Source organism: Muntiacus reevesi, chromosome 10 (assembly GCF_963930625.1).
Source record: "Muntiacus reevesi chromosome 10, mMunRee1.1, whole genome shotgun sequence".
In the NCBI taxonomy this organism is placed as follows: domain Eukaryota; kingdom Metazoa; phylum Chordata; class Mammalia; order Artiodactyla; family Cervidae; genus Muntiacus; species Muntiacus reevesi.
In genome coordinates, this window is record NC_089258.1 from 9085565 (window position 1) to 9111334 (window position 25770).

Below are 25770 nucleotides of genomic sequence, written 5' to 3' on the forward strand. Positions count from 1 at the left end.
CATGTTATATTTTAATAAGTGAAAAAGAAGATTACAAAACAGTATATCTAGTGTATTCTGATATTTATTAAAAATATATAGATGGATTATATACATTCATACCACAATTATTTTTTGACTTTTCATACTGTTCGTGGGGTTCTCAAGGCAAGAATACTGGAGTGGTTTGCCATTTCCTTCTCCAGGGGACCATGTGTAGTCAGAACTCTCCACCATGACCTGTCTGTCACGGGTGGCCCTGCACGGCATGGCTCATGGCTTCATTGAGTTTCACAAGGCTGAGGCTGTGATCCATGTGATCATTTTGATTAGCTCTCTGTGACTGTGGTTTTCATTCTGAAGGCTGTAGGATTTTAGTTCTTGCTTCTTGGTTTTTCTAGTGGTCATGTACAGATGTGAGAATTGGACCATAAAGAAGGCTGAGCACCAAAGAACTGATGCTTTTGAAATGTGGTACTGGAGAAAACTCTTGAGAGTCCTTTGGACAGCAAGGAGATCAAACCAGTCCATTCTAAAGGAAACCAACCCTGAATATTCATTGGAAGGACTGATGCTGAAGCTGAAGTGTCAATACTTTGGTCACCTGATGCGAAGAACCGACTGATGGGAAAAGACCCTGATACTGGGAAAGATTGAGGGCAGGAGGAAAAGGTGGTGACAGAGGATGAGATGGTTGGATGGCATCACCGACTCAATGTTCATGAGTTTAAGCAAACTCCAGGATTTAGTGAAGGACAGGGAAGCCTGGTGTTCTGCAGTCCATGGGGTCGCAAAGAGCTGGACATGCCTTAGTGACTGAACAAAAACAAAGAATACCATAGCTTGAACATAGGGGATTTCAGATTCCTTTTAAATTTTGGATCTGTGGCTTCTGTATTTTCCAAATTTTTTACAATGACTATATATACTATGACTTTTGATTTCAGATTAAAAACAAAACAAAACATGTTTGACTTCTGGCAAACCCTAATCCTAGGAAATCATTCTCCTTATAGACTTTATTTTACATAAACAAAGGCTGTCCTAGTTGCATTTAAAATTCATTCATTCATTTGTTCACTGATTTGGCAAGCATTAATTTAGCTCCTACTGTGTATCAGAACATCTCTAAGTGGTGGGTATAATGTGGGAATAAGGCAGGCAAAGTTTTTGCTATCATGGAGCTAACGTTTTAGTTAAGGAAGACAGTCAACAAACAGGACAAATAAGTAAGTTAGAAAGTGCTTAAAAGTGCTGAACACTGATGAAAATCAAACAGGAGGTGGCGTAAGAGAGAACAAATGGTTCTCTCTTAGGTTTAGAGAACCACTCAGAATTGGGTACTTATGGTTTCCAGGGAGCTGAACCTTGAGCTAAGACTTAAAGAAACAGCCGATTATGCAAAGATCAAAGGAGAGGCCCTTCTAGGTAGATATAGCAGTTGTGCAAAGACCCTGTGGTGGCCACAAACTCAGAGGACCAGCGTGGTAGGAACACGGAGATTCAAGAGGAAAGCAGTAGAAAATGGTCTAAGGGTGGGTAGAGGGCCAAGCATGAACCTCAGGGGCCAAAGTGAAGAGCTCAGATCTGAACCTAACTAGATACAAGTTCCACTTGTAAAAGATCACCCTGGTTGCTGTGTGAAAAACATGGGTGGGGGCAGGGGGACAGTGCAGAAGCAGAACTATTGTTATCTCCTGAGGGAAACAAGAGTGCCTGAAGCCAGCATGGGGCAGTGGCCATGATTCCGGGGTGTATTTAAAAGTGAATAGGATTCTGCTGATGGATCTGACAGTTTTGTATTTCATAACACCACTGGCCAGTAGGAGAAGATTAACCAGAGAAGATGGGCATTTAAAATCAGACCCATCTACTCAAGATGGGGCCAGTGCTGGGAAAAAGTGTTTTGGGGAAGAACAGAACATTGCCCTGAGAGGCATGAGACAGGAAGGGAGCTCCATGCAGCTGTCTACCAGCAAAGTATGGTCCAGCCCCAGGGAGACGGGCCTTCAAGGTCGTGGAGGCATAGGTTACCCAGGCCACCACGAGGGCAGGGAAGGGAGCAAGGCTGGCATATGGACCAGGAGAAGGCCAGGCGGGGTAATAGAGAAAGCAAGACTCACAGCCTGAGCCACAGAGCTGGGCTTCATCTTATTCATCCCCTCCCAGAGTAGGGTGGGATCGGTCTGGAGTCAGGGGTGGAGCTAAGCCTGCATTTAGGGACCAAGTCAGCTGCAGCAGAGGGCCTCAGGCAGGAACTGATGAACCCAGAGATCACAAGAGCTGTTTTCTTTTTTCTAACATGGGATATTCCTTCCTTTAATGGCAAAGTCCATTCTGTGTTCAGGTTATCACATGGGTCATCCTCATAACCCTATTTATTTCTCTTTCAGCCAGAGCATTGGCCCATTTAAAAAATTTTTTGTGTGCTGAAGTGGAGATTGGGGGGTTAAAAAGTTTCAAATTGGACTTCTTTTCTAGGAGGAGACATTAAAGGATGTAAGGGCTCTTTTAAGCGAGAAGTGTTCATTTTATATTCCCTTTTAAGCTAGTTGCTATTAATTTTCAATTTCATGCTGGAAGTGTACAATTTACAAAAAAAGAAAAAAAAAATGTAACCCTGCTTTTATAGACCATTGTGCCACATGCTTACTGTTTCATTAACCACATTTAAAAAGATATTTATACTTTTTCTTTTCTGAGGTAATGATGAATGATCCAAAAATATGTCATTAAGAAGAGCGGGAATGTGGGGAAGCACCAGTGAAGGACAGAGTGTGGAGAAAACTTAGAAGCCATCTCATCTTGTTTTTAAAAGAGGAAATAAGATCCAGGTACTGCCAGTGTCCAGCATGCTCCAGAGAAGAAGTAAATACTTATCAAGTGAATGAATGAACTCCAGCCCTCTAAAATCTCTATCCAGTGCTCTTCCTAATACCAGAGGATCCCCACTAACGTTGTGTCCTGCATACACTCAGAAAGTAGAGTCCATCTCACTCCTAGGTATATATCTGAACAAAAATATTCTTTGAAAAGATGCATGCACCCATGTACTTATAGCAGCATTTTTCTTTTCTTTCTTTTTTTTTTTTTTTTTAGCATTTTTCATAACAGTGAAGACATGGAAACAGCCTAACTGTCCATCAACAGATGAATGGATAAAGAAGATGTGGTACATATGTAAAGGTAATGGAATACTACTTGGCCATAGAAAAGAATGAAAGAATTCCATTTGCAGCAACATGGATGAGCCTAGAGATGAGCATACTAAGTGAAGTAAGTCAGACAAAGAAAGACAAATCCCGTATGATATCACTTATATGTGGAATCTGAAATATGGCACAAATGAACCTATCTACAAAACAGGCTCACAGACACAGTGAACACACTTGTGGTGGAGGGCAGGATGGATTGGGAGCTTGGGATTAGCAGATGCAAACTATTATATATACGATGGGTAGACAACAAGGTTCTACTGTATAGCACAGGGAACTATATTCAGTGTCCTGTACTAAATCAGAATGGAAAAAATATGAAAAATAATATAGATGTATAATGAGTAACCTTGCTGTACAGAAGAAATTAACAACACTGTAAATCAACTATACGTCAGTAAAATAAATTTTAAAAAAAGAATGTGAAGGACACTGAAACAATAACAACAACAGTGACAAAAAGAAAGTAGAGTCCAGCACTCGTGTAAATCGGGGACTCTGGGCAACCGCAGAACAATTCAGCAAGAGTGACACAGCATCTGCCTAAGAGCTTGGCTAAAGTCTAGACTGTGCCTGGGTGACTCACCCTGGTTTACTAGCGTGGAAGACTGAAAGTATGTAAAATGGCATGTCACCACTGTAACTAGAGCAGATAGATCGCGCATCTATTTTAGGAATCTGGAGTTTTGGCATGAACAGGGATTTCAGAGTTTCAAAAACAAGCCCTTCCTTTTATTCTTGGTGGACTCATCAGTAAGATCTAGAGCGGCTATAGCCAAAGCTATTTTTTGGGGGATTATGTTTGCTCATACTTAAGAAAAAAATGAGTATTTATAAATCAGATACATGTACAGCTATCAATTCTTTAAAAAAATTATTTATTTCTGGCTGTGCTGGGTCTTCGTTGCTGCATGGGGTTTTCTCTAGTTGTGGAAGGGGGGCTACTCTCTAGTTGCGGTGCACTTGTGTGGCTTCTCTTATGGAGGATGGGCTCTAGGCGTGTGGGCTTCAGTAGTCGTGGCTCACAGGCTTAGCTGCCCCATGGCATGTGGGATCTTCCCAGACCACGGGTCAAACCCATGTCCTTTGCATTGCAAGGTGGATTCTTAACCACTGGACCACCAGGGAAGCTCTGTGTACAGCTCCCTTGATGTATTATAACCTTTATAAAATCTACACAATAGAAATTGTTTGAGTTGGTGATAAAAGTAAATCTCCAACAGGAGTGTGAATAGTTGTTTCCCCCACCCCAGTGGGCCACGGGTAAACCCATGGTCTGGATGCCATGGCTTCGGGGCCTCTAGTTCTCCATCAGTCAAACCAAGAGGAAGGCTGCCCTACTTTGCAGATGGCATTGGGCATGCACCCCAGTGGACATGCCCAACATCCAGTCTTGTGCCAACAGACCAGAGCCTCTTTGCTGAACCCTCTTTGCCCATACTGTCCCAGACCTACCTAAAAGAGTGGAACTAGCCTGTACTGCCCGACACTTTCTTTCACATAATTGGCACCAGGTCTTAACAGAAGAGGAAGGGAGGAAGGGAGATGCTGTGAGCTGCTGCCTTCATGTCAGCCTGGGTGTCATAAAGCATATTTACTTAACACTCACTACCAATCCACTAAGAAAAACATGAGAAAATAGAATCTCATGCTGACTATGGAATCCAGAAAATTATAGCCTCTGCTTTCTAATGACAATGGCTTAGCAATATCTTCACTTTTCTTCTCCTGCGGTTTCTTAGAGATGGTGGTGGGAGTGTTTTCTTGTCCAAATGCCAAAGCAGAATATCTTGCCTGTCACAGACCACACTGGCTGTCACAGCTGCGCACGCTGACGCTCTCGCCTGGCTCACATCCCAACCCTCAAGGACTGCGACCGAATTTCTTCATGGGACACTTGACTGATTTTTTTTTTACCCCCGCTGAAGCCTTTAAAGCAATTAATTATTAATACTTAAGTGTGGCAGCCAAGAGCCAACCTGAGCGGGAGCGGTGATGTGGGAAGCTCCGAACTGAATTGCTTTCACTAATAAGACAAAGATTCTCAGCACAAGACAATGAGTAATTAGAACTAGGCCTGGAGTGAGCTATTCTTTATTTAACAGATTCGGCTTTAAAAATCAGAACATGATTCCCAGAGGGAGACAGCCTTCCTGCACGAAGGCTGTTTGCCCTGAAGCCCGGCTCCATCAGGAATTCTGTTTGGTCGGCACCTCTGTCCACAGCCTTCCCACCATGGGGGCCCTGGGGAGGCGATGCTCCCAGTGGGCTGGACATTTCTGAGGAGACACTGGGTTCTGGCAGGCTGGGGCTGAACCAGACACTCAAACCCTGCCTTGAGTATACAGCAGCTCTTCTTACCACTCACACAAGTTCCCTACACTTACACAGGGTAAGATGTCTCTTTTGATAATTCATTTGATATGATTGAAAACGAAATGCAGTTCCCTAGTTAATGGTTCTGTTTTCACAAGAAGTTGAACTATTTTAGATGTGTTTGATGTCATGCAAGACACCGGAGCCAGGAATCGTCATCAGAACCTGATCCCAACCCCAGACGTACCTAGCTCTGTGACTTTGGGCAAACTGTGTCCTCTCTCTGGGTTTTCTCATCTGTAGATTCCCAAAAAAAGGAGACCATGGGCTACCAGTCCGTTTGCCAACACTTGGGCTTGAACATCCTTAACATTCCTTCTTCTAACCTCCAAAAGCTATGAAAAATACTCCTGTCTCCAAGTTCCCATTCTCATTGTGAAAGACCTCAAACCATAGTCTGGGAATTTGACCTTGACATTAGGCAAAAGAATTGAAGAATTTAGAGGTAGGAATCATTTGAGTGGTGCTCAAGTCCTATCTTCTTGTCTGAGAGATGAAGAATATGAGGCTCCCAAAGGTGGATGAGCTGAGACCAGAGCTTGTGTTTCTCACTGCTGCAAGGCATTGGTGCAGAAACAGGACAGCTCTCCACAGCCCTGCTGTGTTTACGCCGAGGAGTAGGATATGTCTTAAAATGGACAATTTACGGGACTTAGCCAACCACAGAACTGAGATGATGCACACACTGTTGGCATCATATGATGTAAAAATACAAAACCCTGGTGAGATAAAAAACACTTAAGTTGCACCAGGATCCAGGCATTTAGCTTCCTTCCAGCAATGTAAACACTTCAAATTTCAAAGATCTCTTTCAAGTGAAATGAACTTACGAGTACATAATTCATCAGCTGATACCAGAAACCAAAGTTCCAAAGATGACACAAACGCCAAAGAAAAGCACAAAGGGGGAAGATGGAAGCTTTGAGGAGCTTGCAAAAGTGCTTTGCAGCTGGCTCAGGCTTTTATTCTTCCCCTGAGTTGCTCTTGGCATTTCCTACCCTAGAGGAGTTGCCGACCCAAACTTTTCGAATTCAATAAATGTGATAAGGAATTCTGAAATTTGGCTCTGCAGTTATAAATAAAACCAGAAGCTGACCTCTGCTCTGCTGAGGCTCCTAGCTCCTGTGGAAGCAGGCTTGGTTGCTCTCTGCTTATTAGCAGTGGGAGACTGGGGCCATAACATGGAAAAGTTTGGGAGAGTCCTAACCTGTGCAATGCCAAAAAGATGCTTAAGCCAGTATTTTGTGTGAGTTCTAATTCAGGATGTTAACCCATTTGTCCACGTTTGAATTAAATATGCTCCCAATTCATTGTTTGACCTATAGTTCAATTTGTGATACATTTTCATGCACTCACGTTTTCAACATTAAGCAAACAAAGCAGGAATTTTAAAAACTACACACAAAGGATGACTGAAATGGCATTAAGATGGATACGGAAGAAAACTGTTAACACGTTGATTGCCTCTAGGAGGTGGGACAATCTGGGAGGTAATTTTTTTCTGCTTATTTATGCCTTTTTGTACTGTCCAGATTTTCTAGAAGACAATGAATTAGTTTTATAATAAGAGAATACAAACAAACAGTAAACCCCAAACCCAATGGCAGGGACAAGAGCCAGTGCTAACTTGTCTGCTATCACCAGGTAGCACTAACTATAAGGGAAAAGGTGAGCCCACTGGATTTATAAACAGTTCCTGGTGTTCGATGAAACGTAAAAGAAATTTCTGATAGACAATTGCAGCACTCACAGGGTACATCCTGATATACCCTAAGCCAAAAGGAAGAAATTACTTAGCACACGGTGGGAAATGGCATGGAAAAGAGACACTAAAACACTGAGGAAGGTGTAAATCTGTTTCAGCGCTGGTGGTGGAACTCTATAAAGGAACAAAAGAGGGAGAGGAAGTTTCACATCAGATAAGCAGGGAGGAGACCAGACTCAGTGGAGGCAGTGTAACCATGGCAGCCATGGGCTGTTACACATTCCAGCAGTGATGGGATTGGAACAGCTGTGTAGGGTACGTGAGGCTCTGCCTGGTATGGTACAGAAAGACCTGCACATAAAGAATACATTGGCCCCGTGGGTCACCTTTTAAGTGTTAGGGTGGAGCGGGGTGGTCACGAGTATGGCATGCCTGATGGATGAGAACTGTACTTTTTTATATGCTCAAAATGCCTTCACAGGTTCACATATAGATTTTTTAGAATTTCAATGGTGCCAAATTAAATCACTTATGGTTAGCGCTAAACACTGTAAATAACCCTTAAAACACCCCACTTCCCCCTCTGCCCACACACAGTCACATCCATGACATATATGCATTTACACACACAAACACACACAGGAACAGAGCTAAAGTGTGGCTTGGGAGAAGTAGTTTTACTGTCTACTTAATTCCCATCTATTCCGTGATATAGATATTTTTCTCAATCATATGCAAATGCAGGTTTAAGCCACCATCAAACCAACCACATTGCTACCCACAAGGCACTCCTTTATGGAAACTTTGGTGTCTCCACTGTGTTTCTGTTTTGTCAGCAAGAGGGTGTCAAACATTTTCTACTGTTATTAATTATATCTATCAAGAAGATGAAAGCATGATTTCTTGCCTGTTGAGCTATGCCAACTTGTACCATCGCTCTGGTGGACAGCAATGCATTCCCCTTCTCTACCATAATCTTTTTTCCTTAATGAAAAATACACTCTACTAATAAAAGATGCAAGCATTTTGCTACCTGAACTGTGGGGACCTTATTTATGTGAAAATGTCATTTTCACCTAGAAAAATTCCCACTCTGAATTTTTTCTTCTTTGGAAATTTTCATAAACTCTAAGGGGCACTTTTCAAATGGTTGACTCTATTCATCTCAAGCCTCCCACAGCACTAATCTACTGGGATCCTGTAACCAAGCAACTTTGGGGTGACACTGAAAACGTTTCTGTTGCTTAGTGATGCCTGGGAACTGATTTTGTTTTTTCTCTACTCAGACACAGCCAGCCTCACAGCTGATCCTCCAGCTGTCGTTTGAGTGGCTGGGGTAACATGTTCTCACCCAGAACACCGCTGAGCTCATCTGGGCAACAGTGCTCTCCCCAACTATCTTTGGGAATCTTGAAGTTCCATGAAAATCAGACTGTCAGGACTTCCTTGGTGGTCCAGTGGTTAAGAATCCACCTTGCAAAGCAGGGGATACCAGTTTGATCCCTGGTCCAGGAAAATCCCACATGCCACAGAGCAACTAAGCCCGTGGGCCGCAACTACTGAAGCCCTCGTGGCTGTGCTCTGAGGAGCATGTCTTTGCTGCTTGATTTGGCTCTTGCTGAGACATAAAAAGTGCTAAAATATCACAATACAAGGATAAAACTAAAATTCATCACATTGTATCTGCCCAAAAAGAGAGCCCATTCACAAAGGTGGAGGCACCTTTGTTGAAAGCTGTATTCTCTGCCTCTCTTCTCTTTATATATCGGAGATATTTGAATCTGTTAAATTATCTACTTATCCCTATGGAATATCTAAATTCCACTACCTGATACTCAAAGACAAGACACAGGAAGCAGGATATGACTCTAAAGTAGTAACTACGATGTAAGGTATCAAGAACACAGCTATGTTCCCTGGGGGAATTATAACTTTGAATTTCATGGTACCTAAGACAATTTTGCTCTCCTCTCTAGACTGGGGAGTTCTTTCTCTCTGCTGGACATTGAACAATACTGTTGTTTCTACTTCTTTCCCTTTTGAGTTGATTCTATATCTTGGAAGTTACTATGATTTGCTTGGTTTCATAACCCACAATGATGCTCCATAAGGCAAAAGTTCTTCTAGAAACGAGAATTATATTAGATATTTACAGAGCTATTTTGGACTTTTCAAGAGAGAGACCTATCAGTGTGACTTTACAGCTGGTGAAAGAATTTCTGTAAAGTCACACTGATAGGTCTCTCTCACAAAAAGTCCAAAATAGCTCTATAAATATCTAATAAATGAAAACCCACTCCAGTACCCTTGCTTGGAAAATCCCACGGACAGAGGAGCGAAGTAGGCTACAGTCCATGGGGTGGCAAAGAGTCGGACATGACTTCACTTTCACTTTTCATAATGCATATGTCTCTTGTCCACACAGTTGTACTGTTAATGACAAGGTTAGTATTTAGCAATGGAACTTCACTATAGAAAATGAAGGAAAATGGAAGTTTCTAATTAAATGTAATTAAGGGTCCAGGGGAAAGCTTACCCAAGCTCCCCTTTACATCTGGGGCATTCTGATGGCATCAATAGTCTGGCTTCAATACTCCCCATGGTAACTGCTCTTCCAACCTTTATTCCCATCTAGACTTCCATGTCTACAGACAACGCAAAATCACAGTCCCAAGTTTGGGTTATCTTTTCTCCCCTCCTCTTCTCCATTAGCCACATCCTTCTTCATTCAATCTTAAGCTAATCCTGATGTCCAGAAAAAGTGATTTCCACTCCAAACAATCTTCCAAACATATAGGAGGAAGCCCAGAGAAATCACTGGTAATCAGAAATAAAAGCTGCTTTTATTGCGCTTTTTGAAACATACAAAGACAGAGAAGGCACAGAAAAATGTAGACCAGCAACATGGATCCAGGGACCCTTGGGCTAAGAACATTAATTTAGCATAGAGTTTACAGAGTTGTTGAAACAGAGCATAAAGGCCATTGTAACAAATGGTTCTTGTTACTATCATGCTATGTCCAAGAGGGGGATAAAGATGTCTCTGGAGGCCACCATCCTTTGTATTTTGTACATTTTCCTTCTACTCATATAATTTGTGGCATCCAGTTGCCCAGTCCTGCTTCCAACCCTGAAAATTCCTTTCAGGGAAAGAGTTACTAAAATCCCTTACACTTCAGTATGAATCAGTTGCCATGACCTCCCCTAAGGATATTTGCATGCCAAGCCATGTTCTTTTTATGGGCTGAAGAATTTCCCCCTAAGGAAGGGATTCTTGAATTAAAACTGCAGGTGAAGTTCATCTCTTGGGGACAGAATGACCCACCCTCTTGAAACTGCTCAGTATCCAGATTTTAAATGTCATCATAAAGTTAAGGAAAAGCCTGTTATGTTTGGGTTCGTGGTTCTAATAATGTTATCTTGTATGAATTTTTAAAAATTTACTTTGAAACTAATGAGAGTGAAATTTGCCTCACCAGGTGTGTGCAGCAAGCAGTGTGGTAAGATTCTTCCCTGAAGTAAGTAAAGCCCTTAAAAATAAAAAAAGAAACCTAGAAGCACATATATTATATCATTTACAAATATAACAACTTTGGGGCTGAAATGGGCCCTTTGTATCTTAGCTTGTATTAAAACTGTCAGACAAGGCCCTGTGGAAAACGGAATAATGGGATGTAAAAGCACTGAGGCAGAAAGGGGATGAATACTGTAGAGATATTTATGAAGAACTTTTTATAACCACTAATATAATTGTGATTATAGCCGAGAACATGCTAATAGAACTTTCTGGAAGGATGGAGATGGCAGCCATTAGCCATATGTGGCTACTGAGGATTGGAAATCTAGCTAATATGGCTGAGGAGCTGAATTCCTTATTTTAATTAATCTTAAGTTAGTTTTAAATAGCTACACATGGGTGCTTGTACATGTGCTTGGTCACATCTGACTTTGTGGTCCCATGGACTGTAACTCGCCAGGCTCCTCTAGCCATGGAACTTTCCAGGCAAGAATGCTGGAGTGAGTTGCCATTTCCTACTCCAGAGGATCTTCCTGACCCAGGGATCGAACCTGTGTCTCTTGCATCTCCTGCAGTGGCAGGCGGATTCTTTGCCACTAGCACCACCTGGGAAGCCCACACGTGGGTAATGGCTACCATATTGGATATTGGTCTAACACCATTACTTCTTTAACATGTAATTTTAGGAATGCTTTGTATCAGTGAACTCTCTCTGAGAGAAACTGATAGAACTCTCAGGATAACACAGCCTTCCAGATGTGAACAGTTTACTTACTAAAAACACAGTTTATGAATTACTTTGACCCCAACACATTACCCAAAGTGCCCAGGTTTGATGCCTTCCTCATCCTTCCGGGGTAAGCCTGCAATGCCGGCCTTTGGAAAGAAGCGTACTTACCCTCACCTGGCGGAAGTTCCTCTTCCTGCTCGCTGGGGGAAGGCAGCAGGGGTTGCAGGGGCTCCATGTTAATGATGAGCTGCTTGTTCAAGGAGTGGGAGCTGCGGCTCTGAGAAATATTTGTTCTGAAAACAGATACAAGCCAGAGGGAGCTGGTTTCCATCAGGAACACTGGCCCCTCCCTCTCAGTTGACTACCCAAGCTGGCCCCTGCCTGTAGACTCACACAGTGCGTCAGGCCAGTGGGAAAGATGACACGCAGCCCTTTTCATCCTTAAGGTCCTGACATGTCTTCTAATGTCCATGTGTGCTAATGCAACATAGTGAAAGAAAATATCTTTCCCCATATGTCCTCAGACTTGGACATGCTGTGCGACAAGACAAGGCATTGAAAAAAGACATGGGCAACAGAAATACACAAGAGAAGATATCACTGAACTAGATATGCAGACGAGTGAATGGAAGGCATGGCTCAACGTAATTTAACAACCACCAAAACCCACAAAAACAAAAACTCTGCCCAGAAGATGGCACAGGCCATCTACAGCTGAGACCTATTTTGGTGTTGCTGGATGTCCAGCATCTTCTATCAATATTTAATATTCCCACTCAAATTCACACCTCCTCACCAAGCAGCCACAGAATCCAGCTCCACTTTCTCCTCTTGAAAGAAGAACATGTGTGCTAGTAGCTGCAACTGGGAGCAGATGGCAAAGAAACTGTGCAGGTTGTCTTATCAAAACTATTGGAGGATAGCCAGGCAGCCCATTTACACTGTCTGCCCTCCAATAGGTGGGTGCCTCTGGTGGGTGTTTCAGCACCCTTCCCATCCCCATATTTCCTATGCAAACTAAAACCAATTCATTCTTCAAAGATGTCAAATGTCTCCTTCTTGAAGCCCTCCTGGATTGCCTTCACCACTAACTCCCTCTCCCCCTTTCTTCTCACTCTACTGTCCCTTCTTTCACAACTCACCACATTTGTTATATTTGTTGCCCTGTAATTATTGGTGTATTAATCAGCCCCACCTTGATAAGCACTTTAAGGCAGAGACTGACCTATCCATTCTCATGTGCCTTTTAGCACCTCTCCTGCCATCTTGTTAAGGGGTATTCAGTTTGAAACTGAAGTAAACTTGGCATTAAGTTGGCCTTTCAGACTGGCATGGGTGTTTTCCAGGCAAGTTGATGGGATTGCCTTAATAGCCTGGGCATCTCTGTTAAGCATCAGGGCCAGACAGGGAAGAAGCTGGTAGCATCTAGAGTTAAAAGCTGCCACTGGTTGAAAAGGAAATTTATAAGGACTTGCTTAACCATGGAGTTCTTGTCTTCATTATTTCATTCTACAATCCTTTATTTTGCAGCTGATATGTATGTATCATTCTGGGGAGCCATGGTCCTCATCCTAAACTACTCACTCCCCAGAACCATGATTTTCAAACTTTTTGGACCAAAACTCACATTACAGAAATACATTTGATATCATCTCTCTGTACACACACCAGGCCAGGTGGTGCTAGTGGTGAAGAACCTGCCTGCCAACGCAGAAGACAAAACAGATGCAGGTTTGATCCCTGGGTTGGGAAGATTCCCTGGAGGAGGGCATGGCAACCCACTCCAGTATTCTTGCCTGGAGAATCCCAAGGACAGAGGAGCCTGGTGGGCTACAGTCCATAGGGTCGCAAAGAGTCAGACGCTACTGAAGCTACTTAGCACATATGCACGCTCTACACACACACATGCACACACAGATACAGGAAGACATAGCTAAAGTGTTTCTTGTAACAGCAGTAATCTTGCTATGTGTGAGACTCTGTCTTACTTTCCATCCTACTTCATTTCGCTTAAAGCCCTGGTCTTGACCACTGTTTTCACTTCATGACCCTGTAGTGTGTTACAACCACGACTCCTTCCGTGTGCTACACAGAAAAGCACGCATCTCATGGGAGATGGCCAGGGGTCCAGCAGAAAGGGGCACCCGACCCTGCTGTGAGTGAGGGGAGAGCCAGGAAAGACCTCCCAGGGAAGGGGATGTCTGAGAAGTCCTGGCAGGTGCAGTGGTCTATAGGAAAAGGCGGGGAAGCAGGGATTCCTCACAGGGGAAGAAAGGAAGGGAGGAGTAAGAGGGAGATTAAAATCACCAGGAGCAAAGGCTTCTTTTATTGTAGAAGGGTTCTTTTTTTGAGATTTTCATGGGATTTCTATTGGCCCTGCGGCTTTCATGACTGCAATCTTAGTTCTGCAAAGCGCATGTCATATGTGTGGACTATCTAGTTTTCTGACCTCTGAAAAGTCCATTTTCCTTTCTTGCACAAACTAATTCCGAATCATCCATCTCTGAACATGCATGTCAGCTGAAATGACAAAGGTTCCCCTCCTCCAGAAATCACACTGTAGATCACAATCAGGAGGGACCCGTGGCAGAGGCTCTTCTGTTCCTCCTCAGGTGAGCATCTGTGCTGTGGCCCCCCCTGTCTCAGAGGCCACCCGTCAGCAGCCTCTGCCAAAGTGCCAGACCTGCTTTGCAGCCTACTCATGAGCACTCTCCATAGAACAGTTTCTGAATGAAGCTGCTGTAAGGACTCTATCAAGAAGAAAAGTTTCCTTCAGGAACTGCAAGTGTGTTCTAAGAGTGGCTTCAAAACATGATGGCATAATATCGAGCAACAAATACAAGGTTTGTGGAGTTAAAGCCACCACTCCTTAGAACAAAAGGAAGTGCTGGCCTGTGAGCAAAAGCTCCATCTGAAGAGACTTCAATGTGAACGTGTCTGTCAGATTCTAGCATCCCATTTTTTGGATGAGCAGTGATAACAATAATATCACCACCTCATTTTTATTGCATTTCATAATTTTAATGCCCATAAGAAAATCTAGAAGTCAGGGAGGGATACATGAATCTCATTGTATAGATGAACAAGCTGATTATCTGAGACACTGACTTATGCAGGATATATACCACAGCAACAGAGTCAAGGTTAGACCCATTCATGACTCCTCGCTGGTTGCTCATTTCAGGTACAAGTTCTGTTTTTGGGAATCCCTTGATGGAGGCTCTATGCTCAGGTGGTTTAAGGAGCCGAATCTGAACTCTGAGCTACAGCCCTCTACTTCACTGGGCCCTGGAATGGGCAGGTAAATTCTCACCAAGTAGCCGGCTGATAGAGTTTCAGTTGAGGATCTTGTCATCAGCAAAGATCAGTGAGCTAAGGTGAGAGTGAGCATCTTCTCTTTTTGAAAAAAAGAAAAATCCTAAGACAGTGTTTTCAGCCTGCATCTGTTTCTCTATGTCACACACATATCAACAGAAGTAGACGTCCAAGAACTGGCTATACTTTGAAAAAGAGAATCTCAAGGGAGAGGAAAGAAAACTAAGGGAAGTCTTATCATCACTGTTCTAGATGAGCAGAGCTCCTTGAGCACTGCCAGAGATAGAGCTCACTACTATACTCTCACTTTTGACAGCCACTGCAAAGATGTCAAAACAATTAGAAACTACGATAATTGTTCCAGAGAAACAACTTCCTGCCCTGCAGCCAGCTACTGGGAAGGAACAAGAAGTGGCTGCTGGAAGTGGCACATGCCACCCTGGCTCTGACCACAGCTGCTTCTTGGGAGGGCAAGGTCCCCAAGGCAGCACCACGGACAGATCTCAGGTCTCAGAAAATTAGAGGTAAAGCTGTCATCCCACACTCCCAGTGCATACATTCATCCAGCAAATGTCTACTGACCTCCGACTTTGACCAAGCGCTGTGTAAAGTGGTGGGTAAGATGGAGGTATCCAAGATAGGCACAAGCCTTGTCCTCCCAGAGTGTACTTTGTATCACATTTTTTTTCATTTATTTTTATTAACTGGAGGCTAATTACTTTACAATATTGTAATGGTTTTTGCCATACATTGACATGAATCAGCCTTGGATTTACATGTATTCCCCATCCCGATCCCCCCTCCCACCTCCCTCTCCATCCCATCCCTCTGGGTCTTCCCAGTGCACCAGCCCTGAGCACTTGTCTCATGCATCCAACCTGGGCTGGTGATTTGTTTCATCCTTGATAGTATACTTGTTTCAATGCTATTCTCTCAGAATATCCCACCCTCACCTTCTCCCACAGAGTCCAAAAGTCTATTCTGTACATCTGTGTCTCTTTTTCTGTTTTGCATATAGGGTTATCATTACCATCTTTTTAAATTCCATATATATGCGTTACTACTTTAAACAAGTTCTTCCTTGTGATGTCAGAGGTTTGAGAGCTACTGCCAAAGAACTGAGGGCCAGAGAGGCCCCCTTTCACAAACATGTAAGAGGGGGTAGTGGAGGAGCGAGGAAGAGCATGAGAATCCGTGCTGAAAGGGCCTATAGAGCCTTGGTTGCAGTGATATTCTGGGAGATTTTAGGAGATTCCAGAAAAAAAAAACAAAAAACTATAAATTGAATTGATGGATGCCTCATTTCTCATCTGCTCTGGTGGCTCAGTCCACTCCAGGAAAAGCTTTTCACTAGGGTGAATCTGCTCCCTCCACCACCTCTACCACCAGTAATCTAGAGTCTGGCTATTCAAAAGTGTAAACCATGAACTAGCCACATGGTCATCGTCTGGGAGCACATTAGAAATGCCAGATTCACAAATTAGAATCTGATTTTAACAGGAATGCTAGATGATCCCTGTGCAAGTTATGGTTTAAGAAGCCTTGATCTAGGAAGGCTTCATTCTCACAAATGATACAAATGTAAATTTAAAAGGGAAATGTTTTAAAATATTCTTTCCTTTTTTTTTTCCATTTATTTTTATTCGTTGGAGGCTAATTACTTTACAATATTGTAGTGGTTTTTGCCATACATTGACATGAATCAGCCATGGATTTACATGTGTTCCCCATCCCGACCCACCCCCCCCCCCACCTCCCTCTCCACCCGATCCCTCTGGGTCTTCCCAGTGCACCAGCCCTGAGCACTTGTCTCATGCATCCAACCTCTTTCCTGATCTCATTAATCATCTGTAGACAGTAACTATGGGCTTTTGGTAAACCTTGCATGTTTGGAATAGGTCTTTGTGAAAGTATACTGTTAAAAAACATTTTCCTACTTTGTGTTTGTGCGTTCAAGGGGGTTCCCCAGAATCAAGTATTTCTTTTAAGATCAAACACTCATGCTTCCAAGCTGGAAGAATAAAACCCAAGCTGAGCCCCTGGGGTAGGTTTGCCCCTCCAGCTTCTAGGACAATGCAGGGCTTTCCAGGCAGCAGATGCCACAGAGACAAGAACACAGGACCCAGAGGCACAACACTGGAGTTCTAGGCTTCCTCATGCCACCAAAGTATTTATGATCTCAGACGGATCATTTAACTTCTCCAAGGCTCAAGTTCCCTTATCTGTAAAATAGAAACACTGAACCAGGTGATCCCTGAGGTCTTTCTAGACCAAAGAATCTGGAAACATTCCAATGATATGTCTTACTATTTCTTCTTTTTTTTGTTTCTGCTTCACTGAATAACCACAATTGGAGGCAGAGGAGGAGCTATAAAAAGGCTATTTTTCCACACACACACACAAAAAAGGCTATTTTTTTGAAATGACCATTGTCATTGACAGGTAAACTCTTAAGACTTTCACAGGCATTGCTCCAAGGGGTCCCAGCCGGAATGCCCCTGATTCCCTCGCTCTACAATTTTCTCCTGCTTCTTAAAGCAGGAGAGGCTGCTTTGCAGACTTGCATGTGACAGCTTCCCATTTGTTGTTCATTCACTAAGTTGTGTCTGACTCTTTGCAACCCCGTGGACTGCAGCACTCCAGGCTTCCGTGTCTCACAAAATGTGGTCCCCTGCAGTGGCAAACCACTTCGATATTCTTGCCTTGAGAACTCCATGAACAGTATGAAAAGCTTCCCACTGGATCACCCCAAACCAGGAATGAACTATTCTCTCTACACATCTGCACAAGATTTCATGCTGACTGCAGTTCGGTTGCCCTGTGTGGGGGCCCATGCTGGCTGGCTTAGCTACACTTCTGAGACCATGGCCTCCTCCTGCCTGACCGCCCCAAGGACCAGGTGAGAGGTACCCAGCTCACTGGGTCACCCTGGAGAGAGAGGAGGCGGGGCAAAAAATCTGAGCATAAGGGAGAATCCAAGTTCAAAGGTGGGGAAGGAAGGACTGGTGCCCACCAGTGTGTGAGAACTTCCTAAAGAATATATCTTATGATGATCTTGCCTTCAAAAGGAGGAAAATCAGGATGAGAATGTCCAGCTTTAGATATGGAGCATGCTTGAAGTTTAGGATGTACAATAATCTGTGTAAACTGTGGTGATAAGAGGTCCAGCATGGTTAAGAGAATATTTATTACTCCTCAGAATTATATATATTGCCATGTTAAGAGAGAAGCACACCGTTGTCCCGATAATGACTAAGCTCCTCATTCCTCTGAGTGGCTTTGGGGAATTAAAGGTCTGATGAGTGATGGGCACCCTACCCCCTCCTGTGAGATAGTCTAGGAGGAGTTGGGTCAGCGGGAAGTGGCCACAGTGATGAACAGAGGCAAGGGCAGAGAGCATCTCTAAGAGGACAGGATGATGGGCTCAGTCAGGAGACAGCCCAGCTCAGCCACGCCTCACACGCTTGCTGCTTGTTCACATGACCCTCCAGGCCAAATCAGAGCAATGACTCCCTGCAGAGCCGGTAACTCAGAATGGAGCCCGGCCAGACCTGTCTGCGTGAGAGCCGGGGGATGATGGGAGTGCCTGGAATGGGGGCTGAAAACGACACAGGGCCGGGCAGCTAGAGCCCTCGCTCCCTTCATTGTTCTAGTGGATTTGGCGAAGTCTGCCTTGAAACCCTCCTGTCCACCCAGAAACCTCCCAGAGTCTTGGGGACCACCCCACTCACCTGTGCACCTCTGGGGGTTCTCTCTGGATTTTGGAGCTGGCTTCCACCACCTCTTTGGCAACTTTACCGCTGCAAAAAAGACAGAAACACGGTGTCTGTGCACAGATGTTCAGAGTGGAAGTGGAGGGGTGTGTGCACTTTTTTTCTTTTTTTTTTTAAACTTCACAGCGATCTGACCCAACTCTAAGAATCCATGCCTTCTACTCCTCCATGAGGGGATATTACTACAGAGTTTGAGAGATCCTGTAGGCATAAGAGATGAGTGGAAAGGGAGTCCCCAAACTGGGGTATGGGCCAAAGTGCACTGATTTACAAGTATCAACACCATATTCCAACATCAAAGGCTGTGCCCAGCCCAACCTCATCATCGAAGTGGAACCATGGGTACCCACCTATATCGAAATCTACTTCCTTTAAAAAATATCTTGCTGCTTGACACCGTCTTGATCTGACTGGATTTTGCATACCTGTAAGAAAAAGCAGAGCAGAGGTGGTAAGCCGCTGAAAAGTCCAAGCAGAACATGCTGTAATGTGTGGTAATCAGATATTTCTGACTGCCAAGAAAGAGATACATTGTACTGTTATCTCTCTCTCACACACTCACACACACCCACACACACACACACCTGAAAGAAATGTTTCTTTCACCATGTATGTTGCAATCTGGTCTTTTCTATGTGATCTCTTTTCATTATTGTATGTGCTGTTGGTGACCCACACATTTGGTATCATAATCTATTACCGGGTCATGATCTGCAAAAAGGACCAGGCAATATTGATGATCAGCAGGGATTCTTTCCCAGTTTCTGTTGCAGTGACAGGAAGAGGGTGGGCTCAGGCAGAGGGCATCATTACAGTTTTTTGCTGAGCAGACTTTCTTGCCTGGAGCTATGCCAGCACTGCAGCAGAAGACAGTTCCCTGGTGACACAGGTCCCTCCCCATGTCACAGAGGACTCACCTACTGTGTATTTTCTGGGACATGGCACAAGGGGCCTATGTCACCATGGAAGTGATCCCTGGTTTCTGAGTATTAAGATGGGCTAAGTCACCATGACCCAGTGCCCTTTAAAAGAAACCACACCGGTCGATGACTAAGATACACGAGGATACACAGAAGCCCAGCCAAGCCCTGATTCAGCACCCCTGAGCCCTTCCCATAAATACGAACAAAACACCACCATTCTGAAAGAACAATTCAGAACATGGGCTGTCCAGAGTCCACACACAGGGCATTTGATTCCTATGATACCTCAGGACACCTCAGCGTCAGTCACCTTGAGCCTGATGCAGTTAAACCCAACAAATTAGAAAGAATGACTCTACCAGAGTTCAGGATCATTTTTAACTATTGATCAGTACAAAATCTTAATAAAAAACAAACAGAACAATATGCTGTATGGAATTCTGAGTAGAGACAATCGCACAATGAAGGCTGCGTCTAGAAGCTTCAGTGTGGGCAGTGAGCCCCGCCCGAGTCCATGAAGCCTGGGTTCCATCACTTAGCAGTATTAACTGCAGCACAGAGCTCAAAGAAGACACCGACTCTGCATTCATGGAATGTAAGGCCCAGAGGGAAATGGGTATTCATCTAGAAACCCCACAAAGAAGAGAACAAAGGTAAATTACAAGCAGTGGTGCTATGAAGGAAAAGATGCAATGAGAGTATGGGGGTGGTGCTGATCTGATCAGAAGGTGGCCTGAGGAAGAGACCTCTGAGCTGAGCTGCAGGGGAGGGAAGGTGTTAACAGGGCCGGTGGTGGCTGTGTTCCAAACAGAAGGCCCAGCAGGTAAAAGCCCAGACCCTGAGCACTGGGGGGACTGATGATCTGATGTGCATTTCCCTGTGCTGTTATTACGACTATTTTACACAGTCTCACTCACACATTCTCCCCACTAATTTACTAGGACCTGACCTTGAGCTGTCCTTGTTAAAGATTCGGTCTTTGTCCTCAGGACCATGGAAAGTCACAGAAAATACTGTTTTGCAAACCATCTGAACCCACAGAGAGGAGTACTGGCTACAGAGGATGAATCCAGGGAGCAAGATGGGCAGGAGAGGGGGTCAAGCCCAGGGACAGGGATTCCTGTCAAGGCAGGGCCCAGAGAAGATAGCATGGGAGTCCCAAGGATAAGCAGAGCACATGAAATCCACACCACAGAGGGGTCTAGATGCCTAGGACAGGCTGCTGGCTAAAGCCAGGCTACAGACCACATGCACTCAGGAGGAGAAATGGCTCAGCAAACCTCGCGGAGGCAACATCGCTGTGCCTCCTCCTCTCCTGAGGATGTGCCTGGCCTGGGTCTCTTTGCTACCCCACCTCCAATCTTAGCACCAGAGATTCACAGGCCTGGACACACATCACTGGCTGCCTATCCCCATCTCAGCAGAGTTGTTGTTCCCAAGTATTCAGAGGTGGGAGGTGGAGAAACTTTTTAAAGCAGTTTCTGCTTTTTTACTGTTTTGTTGTTATTGTTCTAGGTTCCTAAGGATGCTCAGGGCAAGGTCGTCTGCTAAAAAAGCTTATTAGGAGTCCTAATTGCAGTTTTTGAAATTCAGACTCAACTCTGTACCCATTTTATGGAAGTGTGGCTAGCACAGCAATTCCATAGACGGGGGCTCATCTAGGGAGCAGTGGGCGGCTCTCTCGCCGGTTCAGCCTCAGCTCCTGCCCTTCCAAGTCCCATGCAGAGGCCACTGCCTCAGAACAGCCTCTTGGTGGGAGGCCTCATAGCGCTCCACCGCATCTGCACAAACCTGCCAAGTACGTCAAGGAAAACTGGCTAGAAGGCACGTTTCACAAAGAAAGACAGAGAATAGCTGTCTGGTCAGGATGAGAGGAGTGAAAAAAGCGTTGGCTTCTTTCTTACAGCTAAGTGCCCTCAATGATTATTTGTGTGGTTTCATTGGCTCAAACACACTCTATCAAGAGCATTTCCACCAATCCCCTGCCCTCCCAAATGTCCAGGGAGATGTCTGATAATGTCTGGGCTGAGATCTTTTATGGAGTTATAACAAGGGAATTTATTCTGAGAACGTAAACCCCACAAAACCCCTGGGAATTGGGAAACAGACAGTGGAATGGAAGGAAATGAATGAAGGAAGAGAAAGGTGGCTGGGTCACAGGACACGCGTGCGGTTGTACCCACCCTCGGCTGTACATCAGTAGATGCTGGAGCAGCTCCCAGGACCCATCACTGGAGAGGCTCATTCAGTCCCTCTAGATAGGGGCCCGGGAGTCTGTATTTTTATCAAACTCCCCAACGTCATTCCAAGGCCACCTACTTGCATCGGAGAACCTCGGAGTCCCCACATTCTCCTTGAATGACTCCCAGGTGGCATTTTACCCCAAAACACAGGGGCTCAGGATTCTTTCCTGCTTTTGGTCCTATGACCTTTGTCAAGTCATGGAGCCTCTCTGAGCCTTAGTTTCTTTACAGATTTTTTAAAGAATGATGATATTAGAATACTTAATTCATAGTGTTCTGAGGAGGGTTAAATAAGATGTGCTAAGTCACTTCAGTCATGTCAGACTCTTTGCAACCCCATGGACTGTAGCCCGCCAGGCTCCTCTCTGTCCACGGGATTTTCCCAGGCAAGAATACTGGAGTGGGTTGCCATGTCCTACTCCAGGGGATCTTCCCGATCCAGGGACTGACCCCACATCTCTTTTGTCTACTGCACTGGCAGGCGGGCTCTTTACCACTAGTGCTACCTGGGAAGCCTTAAATGAGACAAAATGACCTGAAAACACCTATAGTACTCCTTGCTCATTATATGATACCCTTCCTCCCTCTCTTCCTTCCCCTTCCCCTGATATCACTCTCCAAACCTCTGCATTGCCTTCTCACTGTTGAGCTACCAAAGCCAATTCTCTAAGCCGTGGCCATCCCCGGGAACCATGTCAAACACTCTGAAGGCAAATAAAAGAGCTTCTGGCTCCAGCTCTAGCTGACCCATTCCAGCTCTCTGTTCCCAGGCTCTCCCATCCATGAGCCCAGAGCAAGACTTCCTCCCAGTGTAGGCAACTCAGGCACAGCCAAGTAGCAAAGCAGTTCTCTCTCCTCTAGCCTCCTTTCTGGTCTTCCGTCTCCCCACTTCCATCTCCAGCTACTCATCAAAACCTCAGCACAGAAGCACTGACTATTCTCAAATCTCTGATCTCACAGGGAAATCCAGTCCCCAGCGCCTGACTGGGCGACGCCTGTGTATTCACATGGTGGCCTCGTCATTCCTCTCTTTTCTACCTTCACAACTCTCCCCCCCCACCCCCAGAACTTTCAGGGCAGAGTCACTCTACCTAGAGACCCCTTCCCATGGCGTTATGGAGTTCTGTCCAGTCCTGACACTGAAAGTCTGTTTTAAATGGGATGCTATTTGTGAGATGTGCATACATACTCAGCGTGCCTGGAACAGACAAAGCCTCCTCTGAGTATCAGTGTCATCTGATGTACACGCAGCACAGCTCTGCAGGAATATGCCCCCACGCACCCCTGCTTCCAGTTTCTCCTCTGGTACTTATTGCTACAGGAGCTGAGGATGGGGGTCAGGTTAGGTGCTGGAGAGACACCGACTGGTGCTCTAAAGGCCACCTCTAGAACTAACAATACAATTTCCCTTTTCCCTATGGTTCATAGCTTCTGGAGTAATCAGTGTAATACTATATATGTTATTACTGAGCCCTACTAGGCGCCATTCACCATCCAAAGCACATTGCATTCTCAGTTGCTCAGTCACGTCCAACTCTTTGCAACCCTATGGACTGAAGCCTGTCAGGCCCCTCTGTCCATGGGATTCTCTGGCAAGAATACTGGAGTGGGTTGCTATTTCCTCCTCCAGGGGATCTTCCCAACCCAGGGATAAATCCCCCATCTCCTGCATTGCAGGTGGATTCTTTACCACTGAGCCACCAGGAATGTGCTTAAATGCACTAATTTATTATTTAAAAAGCACTTTAAATACACTAATTTATTTCATCCTCACAGCTCTCTCATAAGAAGAAGCCATCCACATTCTTACATGAAGAAACTGAGGTACAGAAGGGTAAATTCACTTAACAACAGTCACATCATAGAAGCTGGAGGAACCAGGCTGCAAACCCAGGCTTTTCCGTATTTTTAAAATAATGTCTTGGCCACGCAGGTCCTCATACTTCAGAATGCATCAGGATCACTGGGTGGGCTTTTGAAAATACAAGGTTCTGATTCAATAAGTCCGATTTGGAGCCAGGCCTTTATAAGAAGTTCTCCGGAAATGCTGAGGCTGGTCCAGGAACCCAAACTTTGAGAATCACAGGATCAGAGCATGCAACCCTAGGCTGCAGGCTTACTTTGCCTGGAAAAGGTATATTACTACTAACATCAAGATCCTTCATCCCAGATTCTGAATTTTTAAAATAAAAGCTTTATTGAAATATAATTCACATAATGTTCATCCTTTTAGATTGTACACTTCAGTGGTTTTTAGTATAATTTACAAAGTTAGAGATTCATAAGAAAGTATTTTCATTACCCTCAAAAGAACCTCCCAATACCTATTAGAAGTCCCTTCCTTCTTTCACTCCTTAGCATCATATTTTCAAGTTTCATCCCTGATGTAGCAGGAATCAGTAGGTACTTCCTCCCTTTTATGGCTCAATAATATTCCATTGTGTGGATATACCACTTTCCTTTATCCTTTCATCAGTTGATGGGCATCTGTTTTAATTATGATGAAGAATGCCGCTATGAACACTCATGTACACATTTTGGTGAGGACTCAGATTTCAAATTAACTGGGTCTCAGGTAGGGTCCATGCTGTTATTTTTTGAAAGTTCCCCCAGGTGACTCTAATGTGCAGTCCAGCTGAGGATCTCTGGTTTTGAACCTCATGACTCAAGTGTGGGCCACACACCTGCAGCTCAGCATCACCAGGGAGCTTATGAGAAATCTGGACTCCTGGGCCCCACCCAGACCTACTGAACCAGAATCCACATTCTAACAGGATCTCTGGGTAACTCTCCTGCTCACTGAAGTGTGAAAGTTGTCAGTTTAGGGAGATACTCTGGGCCCTTGACGACCAAGTGTCATACTGTTCCTTTGACGAAATGCACACTAACCCAGACAAGAAATTTATTAGGGACTACCTTTATGTTCTGCACACAGTTCCACACAAAGCTGGGGACAGAGAGTGTCATTCGAGCTTCCACTGTGTCCCCAGTGTCCCGCACTGTCTCAGCCTAAAGCAGGTGTGAGATAGATTCATCAGAACCACCACCAGGGAGCCACTGAACTCTTCAGGGAATCTAGTGCGCTTTCAGGGAATCAATCAGTGTCCAGAAATGGCACATTCCAGCGCTCTGGGGGTGGCAGCACCCAAAACACACGGCAGGGAGGAAGCTCTCAGATGGTGACGGTCTAAGTCTGTGTTGGGGATCCCCGGGAGGGGGGAGCAGGAGGGAGAGTCAGAGTTTCTGTTTCTGGGCTCTGTTCCCAGGCAGCAGATCTCAGAGCCAGGGCTCTCAAACCTAATTGGTGGCCCCGGGCCAGCTGACAACCAGCAGTACATTCATGTGTTAAAAGCATACTGGGGAATTCTTGGCCATGGGGCCTCCCTATTCTCATGACAGGTGAAGGGCAAAGGGGGAAACAAACCACTCCCAACCCAGGAAACAAGATCAGGGCTTTGTGACATGGATAAATCCAGAGTCTGCCACAGAGAGTGAAGACAGAAGGAGAAAAATAAACATCGTATATTAACGCATATGTATGAAATCCAGAAAAGTAGAACTGATGAACCTATTTGCAGGGCAGGAATAGAGATGCAGGCATAGAGAAAAGACTTGTGGCCACAGCAGGGGAAGGAGAGGGTGGGACAAACTGAGAGAATAGCATTAACATAATACACGACCATGTATAAAATAGATAGCGAGTGGGAAGCTGCTGCATGCATAGGGAAGGAAGCTCAGCTTGGTGCTCTGTAATGATCAAGAGGGGTGGGACGGGGTGTGACTCAAGAGGGGGTGACTCAAGAGGTGGGTGTGTGTCTGTGTGTGTATATATATATATGTATACACACATATAGCTGATTCATGTTGTGCAGCAGAAACTAACAACATTGCAAATAAATTATACTTCAATTTAAAAAAAAAAAAAAAAAGATCAGTGCCTTGCTCTGCTGGCCCAGACCATGAAGGCCAAAACCATGATCAGCTGGAAGCAGGG

The 25770-nt window shown here is 44.6% G+C and overlaps 1 protein-coding gene across 2 annotated transcripts in view; it reads right to left on the minus strand.

The window, feature by feature from the left end:
- The window catches only part of FRMD3 (FERM domain containing 3), a 325040-nt gene that overhangs the window by 54868 nt on the left and 244402 nt on the right, over positions 1 to 25770 (minus strand). For both annotated transcript variants that reach the window (XM_065947120.1, XM_065947119.1), the window contains exons 11-13: positions 18961 to 19035; positions 18569 to 18637; positions 11691 to 11815 (exon numbers count right to left, since the gene is read on the minus strand). In XM_065947120.1, coding sequence (XP_065803192.1) covers positions 11691 to 11815; positions 18569 to 18637; positions 18961 to 19035 — 269 coding nt within the window. The remainder of the gene's footprint in view (positions 1 to 11690; positions 11816 to 18568; positions 18638 to 18960; positions 19036 to 25770) is intronic.